The sequence below is a fragment of the Gossypium raimondii genome, chromosome 11, assembly GCF_025698545.1.
Source record: "Gossypium raimondii isolate GPD5lz chromosome 11, ASM2569854v1, whole genome shotgun sequence".
NCBI classification, from domain to species: Eukaryota; Viridiplantae; Streptophyta; class Magnoliopsida; order Malvales; family Malvaceae; genus Gossypium; species Gossypium raimondii.
The window spans coordinates 49,440,479-49,455,024 of record NC_068575.1 but is presented as its reverse complement, the minus strand read 5'-3'; the positions used below and the strand labels follow the sequence as shown (position 1 = coordinate 49,455,024).

General features: G+C 32.5%; 2 protein-coding genes across 3 annotated transcripts; one reads left to right on the top strand and one right to left on the bottom strand.

Annotated features, from left to right (window-relative positions):
- Positions 1–5,355: 5,355 nt before the first annotated feature.
- Positions 5,356–10,395, top strand: LOC105803366 (ribonuclease 2). Its single transcript, XM_012635505.2, has 9 exons — positions 5,356–5,670; positions 5,755–5,783; positions 6,302–6,375; positions 6,863–6,964; positions 7,082–7,085; positions 8,020–8,111; positions 9,252–9,413; positions 9,800–9,869; positions 10,164–10,395. Exons 1-9 carry the CDS (start codon positions 5,480–5,482, stop codon positions 10,220–10,222), a joined length of 783 nt encoding a protein of 260 aa, XP_012490959.1. The 5' UTR covers positions 5,356–5,479; the 3' UTR covers positions 10,223–10,395.
- Positions 10,396–10,638: 243 nt separating this feature from the next.
- On the bottom strand, positions 10,639–14,468 carry LOC105803364 (uncharacterized). Of its 2 annotated transcripts, none has more exons than XM_012635500.2 (4): positions 14,321–14,468; positions 13,715–14,084; positions 11,539–12,662; positions 10,639–11,124 (listed from the first exon to the last, which is right to left on the bottom strand). In XM_012635500.2, the coding sequence occupies exons 2-4, from the start codon at positions 14,058–14,060 to the stop codon at positions 11,032–11,034; spliced, it is 1,563 nt and encodes a 520-aa protein (XP_012490954.1). In that variant the 5' UTR covers positions 14,061–14,084; positions 14,321–14,468; the 3' UTR covers positions 10,639–11,031. The 2 variants fall into 2 exon arrangements, with proteins under 2 accessions (XP_012490954.1, XP_012490955.1); XM_012635501.2 differs by lacking the exon at positions 14,321–14,468 and adding an exon at positions 14,166–14,314.
- Between the last annotated feature and the right edge of the window lie 78 nt (positions 14,469–14,546).

The window sequence follows — 14,546 nt, the reverse complement described above, 5'->3', positions numbered from 1 at the left end:
TAAAAAACTGGCTTAAAAATTTATATTAACCAACCCCAACTCGACCTATTTTCAAAATTGTTAAAAATGTTATTAAAAATGAATTTAAGAAGAAAGATAAAATAAAATTAGATTCAATCTCAACCTATTTTCAAATTATTTGATGGAGTAAAAATTTAAAGCTTAAAATATGCTCTAAATCCTATATATTGGTGTCACATTTTAAAAATAAAAAATCACTCGATAATGATGTAACAAAAAATAACATTGAAAATGTTTATGTAAATTTGAACTAAATCGTGATAAAGTAAATTTCTTGCTGGAATAGTGTTCTTCAAAAATGGCATCAACATTGTAATTGAAATATATAACAATATTAACTACTTAGATTAGTTTGAATATGTTTTATTTTTTAGTTTATTTATTTCCTTTTATTTGAAAACGGGTTTGGGCTCGGCAGTGTAGGCTTGAGCCTTGTTCATTTATTTTGTTTCAATAATATAAGTAAAGGGATCAAATTATGACAATATCAAAACATATGGATGAAATTTAAATTTCAGCATAGTATAGGATTTGAAACTGAAAATTTGATCAAAAAGACAAACTTAAAATATGTGTTAGTCTCTAAGACATTTAGGACATTAAAATTAGATCAATTTTAATTAAAAGTTACTGATATTAACTATTTAGACTAATTAATGACATTATAAAAATATAGGAACAAATTAAGTGAGAAGTTAAAATATAAATATTAAATCTCAAATTTAACTATAATAAAGAATTTTTTGAATAATCTCATAATATCTGCTATTTTTAACACAATACCTACAACTACTCAAAATCCCTCCCCAACCTATAAATAGAATGATATTACATTTTAGCGCACTCAAATTCACATTCTAGTGTATTGGTAACAATGTCCATACGAGAATTAAAACTAAAAACTTATAACGTAAACTGCCCCACCACATAGGATAGTATCCCATTCAATAATATTATGCCACGCATGTCAGCATTTCATTTTTTTCTTACACCAAAATTTTCTGCTTTTTCTATAACACCCACCTTCCTTCATTTTAAACCTACCATTGAATTCTTCCGAGTAAGAAATTCAATTTTGGGACTGCAACTCAGCTACTAATTTAAATAGACCCAAAAATTAATTTTGGGAAAGCTAATCAAAGAAAAAAAGGTGCTAAAAAGTCCAAAATTTTGATAAACTATATCTTTAATGATGTTGTCTAGTAGTTTGATCATAGTCGGGTTAATCGCCTAGGTTTAAGGGTTTATTTAAAAAGTGGGAAGGTTTGGACAAAAGTATAGGCTTGAAAAATAGGCTTGGATAACTCGTTTTTAAACAGGTTGAGCCTCTGAGTAAAATTGTTTTAGCTCGACTGGCCTCGAATTACATGCTTATATTTTGTTTTGTATTTTTAATTTATTGGAAAACATTTATTTTAATATATTTGATGTATTATATCTTTTTAATTTGTTTTTATATAAAAAGTTTAAAAAAAATTATGGTTGGGCTGAGTCAAACTCAAGTTTAACATTTTTAATATGGTCAAGCTTGACAAAATTTTAAGCCCATTTTCAAGTCAGATTGAACCCGAACTTAAATACCAAACCTAAAATTTTGTATCGGCTTGAATCTAACCTGACCCAACCCTTGATCAGATCTATTATCTTTCGAAAACATCAATTTTTTTGTCACTTTTTGGTGGCACTAAAATATCTTTGCAAGTAGTTCAATCAAATCCTCTACTACAAATAGAGCCAGAAGAAAAGAAAAAGAGTAACATGATTTAACTAGCTTAAATTGTAAGTTTTGATAATAGTTGAATCAAACACAACTAAGTAGCTAATGAAATTAGTTTGATTAAAATAGTTATTGGTTCGATGTTTTTAAAATAGAAATTTTTATTGAAGCTCGTTTATAGTTTATAAAATTTTAAATTAATAATGATAAAATAATATTTTATTCTCTCAAAATAATAAAATTTGATTTAATCATTTAAAATTTATAAAGATATAAATTATTAAAATAATAAAATTATATTTTTACGATACAATTCAACCCCGAACCCTTTCAATTTTTTTATTTTTATTTTTTGACTTCACCTCTGTCTAACATACTACAAGAACCATAGAAAGAAAGAATAAAGAAATAACACACTTTAGCATGATACCAGTACCACCAATGACATTCCAAAAAACAGAGTCCATTTTCAGCATCCTATACCATCCATCACCGGATGAATCACCTTTTAAATGTTCGGTAGTCAAATTATAAGCTACTCTGCACAAAAACGTTGAGAGAGTATGAATGAGAACCTTTCAAACATAACCTACATTTAAACATCATTCCCCCGACTCTACCCCTACCACCAACAATAATGATAACAATCATGCGTTATCATGTGGTATCTAAACTACTTTAGGTTCAATCGATTTATAAAAATAAAAAAATATTAAAAAAATTAGTTCAATTAGTTTGTATCAATTTGTGAATTAATCGGTTTAACCTTATCTTGAGATCTATACCCTAACTAGTTCCCATCTACTTTAATTAGTCAGTTTGATTCTGAGAACATTGATTTTGATCGATGAAATAATTTTTTCAATCCCGTCAGATCAAATAAGCAGACATATTTGAATAAAACTAACCACCAATATCCTGATCTTGGAAAGCCAAACTTCGAGTATTGTTAGCATTGTCAGATATTATAAAAGAATAAAAGAAAAAAAAATAGAGAGAGAAAGAGAATTAATCTTAAAGAAAATAAAAGAAGTATTTTTTAAAATTATATAATCTGAAAGTCTATTATTGGCCAAAATTTTTAATAGATATAACATTTTGTGTAAAATGAGTAATAAAAGAATAGTTTAGATACCATCTTAGGAAAAATGGTATAGTTTAAATACTAATTTGTGGGTTAAGTCTTTTTAGGTTACAATATGTCATAAATCCATGTACTTTTAAAAATTTAGAATTTAGTCCTTATAATTTTATCTTTAGGACTTTAGCCCTCTACTTTTCAAATTCAAAATGTAGGTCCAACTATTAATATTGTTAAATTTATTGTTGCGACATTTTAATGTAAAAATACTCATTTGATAGCAATGTAATTAAAAAATAATATTGTAACGAACTTGATTCTAACAAAAAAATTAACAGTGTTAACAGTTGAATATAAATTTTAAAATAAAAATAAAAATATAGAAATAAAATTTAAAATTTTTAAAAATATAAATATTTATGGCATATTTTATTTTATTTTTAAATAGACTTAGGGTGGGATGTAATAAGGTAGGCGTTGTTCTTATTCGTTGGGCCCACTATTTTCCAATTGTTTGGTTCATCGTTTTGCTCATGACGAGTTTCACCGTTTGAGTGCTTATTACGTGCAGCATTATTCTTCCAATATTTCCCTTTTTGAGTTTTTTTCCTTCTTTCTTCGATAGAAATATCCATCAACAAATTTCATTTTTCAAAGAAGAAAGATGAAGTGATGCGGTGGAGAACGAGGGAGGTGAGAGACAGATGATGAAAGAACATAATTTTTAATACTTAAATATATTGTTGTAATGTAAAGTGTTAAACATTAATAAAAAGTAATTTTAAATATTTATTATCTTTTAGATAAATGTTTTAATAACATTTTATTTAACAAATTAAAACAATAATAAATTATTATTTTTATTAAAGGTAAAATAGTCATTTCAGGTACATTCTTAATCTCTTGTACAACGTGATTCTACCAAACTAAACAATTTTATATTTTTACAGTGTGTTCATTCAGTATATATATATATATATATATATATATATATATATATATATATCTCTCGTGCATGTGCATCGCATTTTCACTCTATTTTAATGAATCAAACACACCGTTAATTATTAGACTAATATTTTGACCGACGAAAATAACCATTTTAAAAAATAAAATAATTTAAATATGGTGATTAAAAAATATTAAGATGAGAAAAATAATATATGTTAAGCGAAAATAAAAGGAAAATGTTCCAAGACAAAAATAATGTGCATTACCTTTTTGTTTAGTGTGTTTGTGAACATCATTAGGATCTTCATCTCCATCATCATCCTTTCTTTTCTTAAACCATACGAATTTAAAAGGAATTTGATATAAAATCCATTTAAAAACTAACTTTACAACAAAGGGACTTAACAAAAAATCTACCCTACGCTCGAAATGTATACTAAAATTTTAACTTTTATAAAAAAATTAATTTTTAATTTTTTTTTGTATTGATACGCTTTCAAACGTTTAATATACTCGTTCGAGGTTTAAGTTTACGATACTTTTCGAAAGGTGAGAAGGACTTGCATAAGGGTACAACAAATATAGTTTTATTTTTGAAATTAGAGTTATCTATAGGTTGGCTTGCGTCAAGTAAAAAATTTCGGTCTAGGTTTGATCAGGCCTAAAAATGAGCTTAAAATTTTGCCAAAGCTCAGCTCAGATAAAAATGTTAAAACCTGAACTTAACCCGACCTAATTCGCCCGTATTAAATTTTTTATATTATTAGTTTTATATAAAAATAAATGAAAAATATAATACATTAAAAACACTAAAAACATTAAAATAAATATTTTTCCAACAAATGAAAAAAATATTTAAAAATATATATACTTAAATAACACTAAAATAAGTGCAACTTAGCAAGTAAATACCTCTAAAATAGTAGCAAAATTAATAGAGTTATATAATATCCAACTAATAACAACAAAATAGTAACAATATAATAGCGAAATGATAACAAAATAATAAAAAATCAACGACAAAGCAATAAAAAAATAACAGTTTTTTTTTGGCAAATTTGGGTCAGGCCCGAGCAAAAAAAAGCTTACTTGAGGCTTGACCCGTTTAAGAAATGGACCTTATTATTTTGTCTAAATCTATTTTTTGAGCCTATATTTTTGTCTAAATCTTTTCACTTTTAGGTAGACGTTAAAGTCGGATCAAATAATCTGACCCTTGAACAAATTTACTTGAAATTAGACAAATTATTTATTTTTAATGGTCGAAAGAAAATGTCTCATGCATGGATTAAAAGAAATAATGTTGTTATCGAACAAAGAAAACGCATGTAAGTAAAGGAAACTCAGATATTAATTTAAAAAAAATTAATTACTAAATTAAGTATTAAAATCAAACTAAAATATCAAATAATATGGGTTAAAATGGGCTTGAATATGAAAACCAAGTGTTCCTATAAAGCATAAAACAGACGTCTGGGCCTCTTTCAGCCAACCCAACGAATAACAGACATGAATTTGAAAAAAAAAAAAAAACACGAATAACAAACCAGCATTGTCTCGTAATCAGAAAAAAACTGAACCTAATAAATGGTGAAAATGACAACTCTATCCTTCCTCTGATCTACCTCCGATTAAATTCCCCTTTCCCCTTCAAAGAAGCAAACTTATCCTTGACCTCCCCCCATCTCAAGAACCACTCAACATTGACAATGGCGTCCCTCTCAGCCCAAATCATTCTCTGCATCGCCCTAATATCAGCTACCTGTTTGATTATAGGCGTTAATGGAAGTGCGGTTGAACGACAGAGGGAGTTCGACTACTTCGCTTTGGCCCTTCAATGGCCCGGCACCATCTGCCACCAGACTCGCCATTGTTGCTCCTCCAACGGCTGCTGCCGAGGGTGAATAAATCATTCTTCCATTTCTTGTTCGAAGCTAATTTCAGTTGTGAATTAAATTTTGAGTTTTTTTTTTCCTCCCTGCAGCTCGGATTCTCCAACTGAGTTTACGATTCGTAAGTGTTTTGGCTATGGACGTAACCGTTTTTTTTTTGTATTGTATATTGAAGATACTAACTGTATGATTTTAATGTTAACTATCGTCTAGAAGTTCGAAAGGCTGCTTTACATTGTCTTGCAAGCAATGATTGAAGCTTTGGAATTATTTATTGTTATTTTAATTATAGAGATTCTGATTGAAGTTCATTGGAATATTACATAGAATTATCAGTTTTGTACGAAAATTCATAAAGCGTCGACGTGTTTTGCTATGTAATTTACTACCGCTGAGTGGAACATAAGATCTTACAGTTTGCATCTTATTCTGTATTCTATTTTTCAAAGTAATTATATTAAGGGAAGGCAGGTTTCTAATAGCTTTTAGTTTTTCAACTATTGTATTTGTCCCTAATGCGCAATGCAAAAGGTGCTTTTTTTTCTTCTCAAGATGTTAATTCATCGGGGACATGGGGTGGGGAGGGGAAGGAAGAAATGTTCTAATCCTTTTTCTTTAAAACTTTGATCTGGTTGGTAGATGGATTATGGCCAGATTATAATGATGGATCCTGGCCATCCTGTTGTGCTCGATCTCAATTTGACATCAAAGAGGTGTGTCATTTATGTTATTTAATTGGTGCATCCAAAATGATGCTTATGCAATAGAACTTTTGTATTTGATAGAATCTGCTTATGTATAAAGATAGCATATTTTGCTTTATTAAATCCTTTTGCACCCACCTAGAGTGAGCATGTGCTGTTGACATAGATGATAACTTGTGATATTATGTCTTTTTATAACTATTCAGTTCAATTACTCCTTTTATTTTTAAGAAATCTATAGTTTAGAGGTCTCTTGAAATTATATGCATAAATCCTATCTCAACTTTTTTGAAACCTAAGAGGTTGGCTTGATTTTCTGAAAAAGTTGAAGTTGAACCTTAAAAGCTGTTATATCATCAACTTTTATTTAGTTATTGATTTTCATATAATTATATAGATATAAATATCTTTCTACTTGTTGCTCTGTGAATTTGATTCAGTCTACGTGTTACATCAATTGGCTTAGTTCTTGAGCTTTGTTGCTATATGTGTGTAGATCTCAACATTGATGGGTGCACTTCAGAAGTACTGGCCATCCTTATATTGTAGCCGCCCGTCAACTTGCTTCAGTGGAAAAGGGATATTTTGGGCTCACGAGGTGGATTTTGGTTGCATAGCTCTATATTGTTAAACAATTCCTTCCTCGATGACAGAGAACTAATAAGTCTTTGTTTTTGTTTCTATGGTGGTTGACATGGGGGATGCACATTTGTAGTGGGGTAAGTATCTTCAGTTTTTTGCTGCCATATTATATGATTAACGTCTTGCATTCATTTAATAGATAGTTAATTTGGGAAGGAAGTGTGAGATATTCAAATAGGGATAATGAGATTATTTGCATCCGGTGTATTGAACCCTCTTTTCTACAGTCATTCGAATGGTAGTACTTAATAATAGCTCATACCATATAAAATGCATGGCAAGGCATACGCTCAAGCCTAACAAACCAGATGAAGGAAAATGATAGGATCACATTACTAACCATTGAGACTCTAACCATTGGCCAAAAACTAAACAAAGGAATGCAGTGCCTAGTAGTCCACTGCATCTTTAATGACGCATGTTGCGTCCTTTTCTTCTCATTCAGCTTTTGAGACTGGTAACTGAATTTGTGAATGAGCAGGAGGCTATAATAAAAAAGATGAAAGCTGATTACTATGTTTTATAGTGAGACATGGTTGATTGTCAATATGATTAATGATATTGAGATTGGGATTGGGATATTTTAGATGATAGTTGAAGTTTATAATACCTTATGTCATATCACAATAATAGTTCTTTAGTTGTATCATCTCTGCATATCTCATCCTTAGATCTGTACTCTTATGCAATGTATTAAAGGTTACCTGAAGTGTTAGTAAAATTAATCACTGCAATATATATTTCCTTTGAAACAAGAGTAGAATGTGGTAGTCCCTAAGCAAGTAATGTTGATGATTTATTTAGATATATTTTCCTTGAGTCCATGCATCAAATTTTGGTGGCAGCCTTGCGAATGTGCTGCTTTAATAAAGAATATATCAGCCAAAGTTGATTAAGCTTTCATGAACAATCACATGCATGCATAAAGTTTAGATGGAAAAATGTTGATATGTGCTCTTCTATCTCTGTGTTCACGTTTGGTGCTTAAAAGTATTATATTTTCTCTTGCAGAAACACATGGAACTTGCTCCTTTCCTGTATTTCATGATGAATACAGCTACTTTTTAACAGCCCTCAATGTTTACTTCAAATATAATGTCACGGTATGTTTTAGAACAGCCTTGGTTAATCTTAAAAGCCCTGAAACCACCCTATGTTCCTCAGTTGTTCAGTTTGTACCCTAAATATTCATCTTCATGAGTTGCAAATTGCAATGTGCATGTAACTCAGTTTCATGCTTGTGATCGGTGGTGCATGTCTTTGTTGGGGTTAACACATATTCCTATCATGTATCCCACAGAATGAGATGATGGTCAAATTTATCACTTATTCCTTTTCCTGAATTTTTTAGAATGGAATGCAAACTGAGAAAATCAAGTGTCTTTTAGTTTCATGCTTGTGATCTATGGTGCATGTCTTTGTTTCCAACCTGAATGATCTATTTTTGGGATAGTTTTGCTAGTGAAAGTGTAATCTGCACCCTGCCATTCTGAGCAAGTTATTTAGTTCTTCAATGAAGGAATGAACCTGCAGGTTCTTTTAGAATTCTGCAAGACATTGCTTGGTTCTTCAAATAAGAGTTATTGCTTAAGTGAAGTTATTTCAAAATATAACCTTTATGCTACTGGAACATACTTTAAGTGAAGTTATTTTCCTGAAATATTAAGTCCACTTTGGTAAGCATATTGTTTAATAATGATTTGCGAAAGGAGCATAAATAATTAAATTGAAAGATCAGGACTGATAAACAGAAGGTGTTGCTTATGACTGGGCTCTTGTAAGGTTTGCTTAGCCTGTATAACATGGCCCTGTCTAATCTACAACTACATTTGGTATGAGAAATAAGGGAGATGAATATTGCTGACTTGTATCTAATATTAGAACTGTTTGAAATTTAAGTTCCAATTAGCCAATGGTTAGCATCTTTTCTACTTGCATGGAAAATATAATTGCGCATTTATTTTAACAGATCACGGAAATGATTAACTCCATTATTGTTATTTCTGCTATACCCTTCATTTGATTCTCTGTTTCCTTGCCTAGTGGTCCTAGCCTTCATGGTTTACCTTCTGTTTTGTATGTAGAAGTGTAATGAATAGGTTTCAGATTTCTTCATTCGAAATCTATGGCTATTGCAGGGTAAAGTTGATTCTGTCATCTTTTTTGTTGTAGTTTGTTTGTAATCTATGACTATTATAGATAAATTTGACTGATAATTCTCATGAGCAATCATTTGATGCCAGAAAATGCTGAATGAAGCTGGATATGTTCCTTCTAATAGTGAAAGGTATCCTCTTGGAGGCTTGGTCTCTGCCATTGAGAATTCTTTCCAGGCAACACCGGATGTGATTTGTTCAAAACATGATGTGAAGGAGATTCGTTTATGCTTCTATAAGGATTTCAAGGTTAGATTTGCTCCACTCGTTCTTCACTATCTGCATGATTTGGTTATGAGGTTTTTACCCCCATATAGTTCAAAGTTGATGTACTTCACCATTTACTGTCAATATTCTTGGCTTGGACTTCTAGCTAGAAATATATCATCTTTTCCTGTCAGATAGTAGATCACTAAAAAATGTTAGTGGTTCCTAAAGAACCAACCCTCATATAGCATGTTAAATCTCTGGAGTTTCCTGCTAGAAAACTTCATCGTTGCAGTCTAATATGATTTCTCGGGTATGCAGAAGCATCTTTCATTGTCTGACGGTGTATACATATATAATGATATGTATATTATACTTCCCTTTTTATTGTAGATCTGATGTATGTTTTGAAATTATTCTTCTTACAGCCTCGGAACTGTTTGGCCTCAAAGACGTCATGTCCGAAGTATGTTAGCTTGCCAACATACGTGGCATTGGGTAAGTTTCAACTGCTGCTTGTAGTTTTTTTTTCTCACAGTACTGCTAGAGGAAAACATAAAATTTCATGGCTTTTTTTCCTTTGTTGGGAGTGATGTGAATACAACATACTGTATCTCCCACACTGATGATTTCTCTTTTTTGGTTCAGACCAAACTTATCAGGCATTTTTATGGTCTTGACATATTTACATTCTAATAATATCTTGTTCGTCTTATAAAGTAGTAATCAAATTTAAATCCCCTCCATTCCATTCTCTTTAGCCTCCACTAATCGCCATTTTTAACTTTGCAGGGCGCAATGAAACTGAGATGGGTATTGAACGGATATCCGGTGATTTTGAAGCCCTGTAAGATCTGAAGTTTCTGTATCAATAATGTAACATATTTCAATTATGTGGCGGTTTGTACTCCATTCAACTTATTCCACTTAATCATCAGATTCAAATATTGAACGGATGTCTGGTGATGAAGCCCTTCTGTAAAATCTTAAGTTTCTATATCAACAATGTAGCATATTTCAATTATACGCTGGTTTGTACTCCATTCAATTTGATCTTACTTTATAATGATTTCCTAATCAAGCCCGAATGGGGTTTATTTTGTTGGCTATCAATGGACCTTTTTTGTCTCGCTAGATTGGTAAAAGTCGTTCAACCAACCTCGTGAAAATTATGGTTACTGTTTGCAATCAGCAAAAGCCTAACATGTAGACGTAATTAGGTTTTAAATGATACGTTTCAAGAGGCAAGTAGTTAAACCCTGCAGTATTGACCAAAGGTTAGAATCCCTAAAATGAATCTCCGTTATTGATAGTATACAAATAATTTCATTTGTAACCACAGAAATACAATCATTAGCTGAAGATATGCATCTTCAAATCAACAACCATCGGGAAATATTGTAAACAAAAACCTGCCCCGCGCTCCCCCTTTAGTGCCTGTTTGGGTCCAGTGGAAAAATTGAAGGCTTAATACAAAGTCGCCCCAACCCACTTCACTACTTGATGCTCTGATTTTAAAGGCACATTCCAAGGAAAGAAGGGATGTCTCCACCGGAATACCTGAGGGACCAATGCACAGAGCCCCTCTAATGCAACACCCCACGTTTGTTCATACACAGGCCTGTATGATGTTAAAGACACATGACTCTGCTGCGCTCCCTTACCAAGCATTAGCCACATTACTCCATTGGGATGCAAGCTGCTTCATCCATGTAGACAAGCAGTGGTTTGAAAGATGCTCCGGCAAATCTACCTACCATCATCATAACGATATATGATCAGAAAACTACAGGATAGGACAACAAGGTTCAATAATATATTAAAATAAAAAGAAGATAAGTGAGAAAATGACAGCTTGAATCTAGTGTTGCCCGCCCCTCCATATTACAAATTCTACTTCCCGACCCTTTCTTTCTTCCTTGTTATTCATTTCGGGATCATGCAGTAGGAATAATAAAAGCCTCTTTACGTAGCACTTGTGGTCTAAACCATTATATATCCTACCAAAATTGACTTGTTTCAAAGATTTATGAGAATTATTGGCATGTCAAGAACATTCCTCACTGCATGAAAGAACCCGAATGATCTCGAAATCAAAGTCGCAACAACTTTTCACTGCATTGAGAAGTTCAAACAAAAAAAAGAGAGATAAGGGCGGTGGACTCACATTGGTCCATGATGTAGAAAAATCATCGATTGATAGCAACCAACTTCCGCCGCCAGATTGTAATCCCAACCTTCTTTCTGAAGCATCAAAATCAAGCAACTCATCATCATATCCACCATCATGATCAAAGTGCCTTGTCCTCTTTCTTCTTTTCTTTTTCTTCCTGCGCCTACTTGATGCTCTATCATCCCCTGCCGAGTCATTGTCATCTAAAGGACCTTCATCATTAAGCATAGAATATTTACCAGATTCGTGGAAACTTATCCCATTACTCAGAAACAAAGCTTCCCAGGATCCTGGTGTCTGGCATTCCTTTGACAGTCTGTAATATATAACCCAAGAATAAAGCCCCAATAATTTTATTGCTTCAATGGGTTTGGCTTTGGCGCATTCTTTAAGGATCGAAGCTAAAGTATAGGTATTAGTGGAGGTTTTGCACATTTGTGATACTATATCTTTGACTTGCTCATTTTCGTCCTGACACTCTTCGTCATTTACAAGCCGGAGAAGCTGTCTTCTTTGATTGATGATAGCATTTAACATAAGTAGCGTATCAAAGGATCCTGGATCACCGCATTTACAAAGTATAAACTCTAGGAGATAAGATGAATTACCAAAATCCTTATGTTCTATCCTCGGACTGATATATCCAAGAAGCAATTCCAGAAAGATGCGGAATTCACTCTCTTCAAGAATGATAAGAAGGTGATGACACAATGATGAAAACGATTCCTCCTTCAGAAACTCACTTATTACTTCCCATATATCATCTAAATCCTCTTTATACATTAAATCGATGAAAAGTTCCACAAAGAACTTCGTATCCATGAAAAGAATCTCCCCGTCTTTCAGTGATTCGGAAAACTCAGGGGAAGACCAAAATTCAGGCACGTTTTCAAGGAAATTTTCAACTGTTCGTTGGACATCTAAGTCAAGAAAATAATGAGGCTTTGTGGCAACCATTGCAGGTGATTGCCCATGTTTTCCCTTCCACTCAAGCTCCTCCCAACAGATATCCCTATTTACGAAAGCAAATTGAGACAATGCCTTTGCGCCTTTTTTGTGCTCCAATCCACCGCCATCTCCAAAATTGGAGAACCACTGCATTATTCGCTTCGGGTTCCCTGCATTATTCATCCATTATTAGAATAATCATAAAACCATAAATATTCACACTAATTTCAACCACTACATGCGTAACTATAATACTTGATATACACGGTGCTTAAAGAACTAGGTTGGAGCTGCCAATCAGTTTGCTGCTATTCAATTTCAGAAAGGGCAAACAGTACAACAAAATCCCACCAACATCTAATCAAACAGCAAAATAGAACAAAGGTGGAAGAAAGAAACGTTAAATTCACAGTAATCTCAACCTAAAAAATTCTGGTGAATGCTTTACATATGATCAACAATGCTTTAAGTCTCTTGAACAAGCTAATAAATTACTATAGATTGGAGATACAATTTAGTTTCCATGCTACAGAATGAAATTCAATTTCAAAAAGGGCAAAGAGTGCAACAAAATCCCATAAAGCATAACCACAAATTCGAAGTAGTTTCAACCTCTAAAATTCCGGACAGTCCTTTATATAAGATCAAGAATGCTTGAAGGTTCTTGAACAAACTAATAAAGAACTAGGTTGGAGATACCAATTAGTTTCCATGGATATAGAATGCAATTCAATTTCAAAAAGGGCAAAGAGTGCAACAAAATTCCATATTGCATACCAATCTAACCGCAAATTCAGAGTAGTTTCAACCTTTAAAATTCCAGAGAGTCCATTTATATAAGATCAAGAATGCTTTAAGGATCTTGAACAGGCTAATAAAGTACTAGGTTGGAGATAACAATTAGTTTCCACTGATATAGAATGGGATTTAATTTCACAAAGGGCAAAGAGTGCAACAAAATCCCGAACACATAAAATACTAATCTAAAGTTCCAAAGCCAAATGCTGCAATTGAGAGAAGCAAAAACTCATTCATTGGAGACAAAGAATGACTAAACAGTGCTCGAACTAATCTAAAACATGGAGCTTAACGAAATTGACACAGGAAGAAAATTCACCTTTAATGAAAATAATAGTGCGAAAAGAAAAACACACACACACAAAAGATATTAAACAAACCATCAAACAGTAAAGAAGGAGCACAAAAGTAAAACCCAACTTGCCTTGGAAAAACTTCTCAAGCAAGTAACTTTTGTTGGCCAAGATAGAGCCAACTTTCCTTGGCCTCTTCTCAAAAACCAATTGCAAGAGTTGAGATGCTAAACCCTTCCTTGTTGGCTTCGATGTCAACATCTTCATAAAGATATCTCTCTTATGGTGAGGAGAGATTGAACTTAAGCGCGATACCGCATTGCAAAGCCATAGCCGAGCCTCAGAGCGACCTCCAGAGACCATCAGTGACCAAATAACCGAACCCAATTTGCTTAAAAGCGATACTATCTGACTGGAAGCTTCATTATCTCCCTCTTCATCATCCCAATTTGGCTCAGATAAAAACAAAGGAACCATTTTTTTCCTTTTCCCGTACACTCCCTGCACCCATTATAATCATCCAAAAATCAGCAAAAGAACATTGAAAACGCAAGAAATTGAAGGAGAGTTGGATAAATGTACCTTTTTCTTAAAATTATGATGGCATTATTAAGAACAAAAAATACGAAATAGCTTCAAAATCGTTGTTTAAAAGAAATCGGAACAGAACCCATGAATTAAAAGGGTATTCTTATCAAATAAAAAAATAATTAAGAAAAAGGAAAAGAAAACCCAACCTTTAGCCAGTTAATAAAAATTTTATATCACTGGAGCTGATAATTTGGCTTTCGTACTCGTCACCGGTAAGGAAAAAAAAAAAAAACTGGTCTACACAAAAAAGGGGAAAAAGAGAGGGGAGAGTTCTGGGTTTGGTTTATTTTTACCCAAATGGTACGTTTTGGAGTATTATACAAAGGAAATAGTGTGAAGAGCCAATGGCAAAGGCCCTAAAGCAGTAAAGCC

What these genes read in the sequence shown, in the direction of transcription:
- LOC105803366 (XM_012635505.2), top strand. Translation starts at nt 5,480, where the DNA reads ATGGCGTCCCTCTCAGCCCAAATCATTCTCTGCATCGCCCTAATATCA. An exon ending in TCCAACGGCTGCTGCCGAGG is followed by an intron (nt 5,671 to 5,754) that starts GTGAATAAATCA and finishes TCCTCCCTGCAG; the next exon opens with CTCGGATTCTCCAACTGAGT. An exon ending in TCCAACTGAGTTTACGATTC is followed by an intron (nt 5,784 to 6,301) that starts GTAAGTGTTTTG and finishes TCTGGTTGGTAG; the next exon opens with ATGGATTATGGCCAGATTAT.
- LOC105803364 (XM_012635500.2), bottom strand. Translation starts at nt 14,060, where the DNA reads ATGGTTCCTTTGTTTTTATCTGAGCCAAATTGGGATGATGAAGAGGGA. An exon ending in GCTTGAGAAGTTTTTCCAAG is followed by an intron (nt 12,663 to 13,714) that starts GCAAGTTGGGTT and finishes TGAATAATGCAG; the next exon opens with GGAACCCGAAGCGAATAATG. An exon ending in TTTCTACATCATGGACCAAT is followed by an intron (nt 11,125 to 11,538) that starts GTGAGTCCACCG and finishes TGATGATGGTAG; the next exon opens with GTAGATTTGCCGGAGCATCT.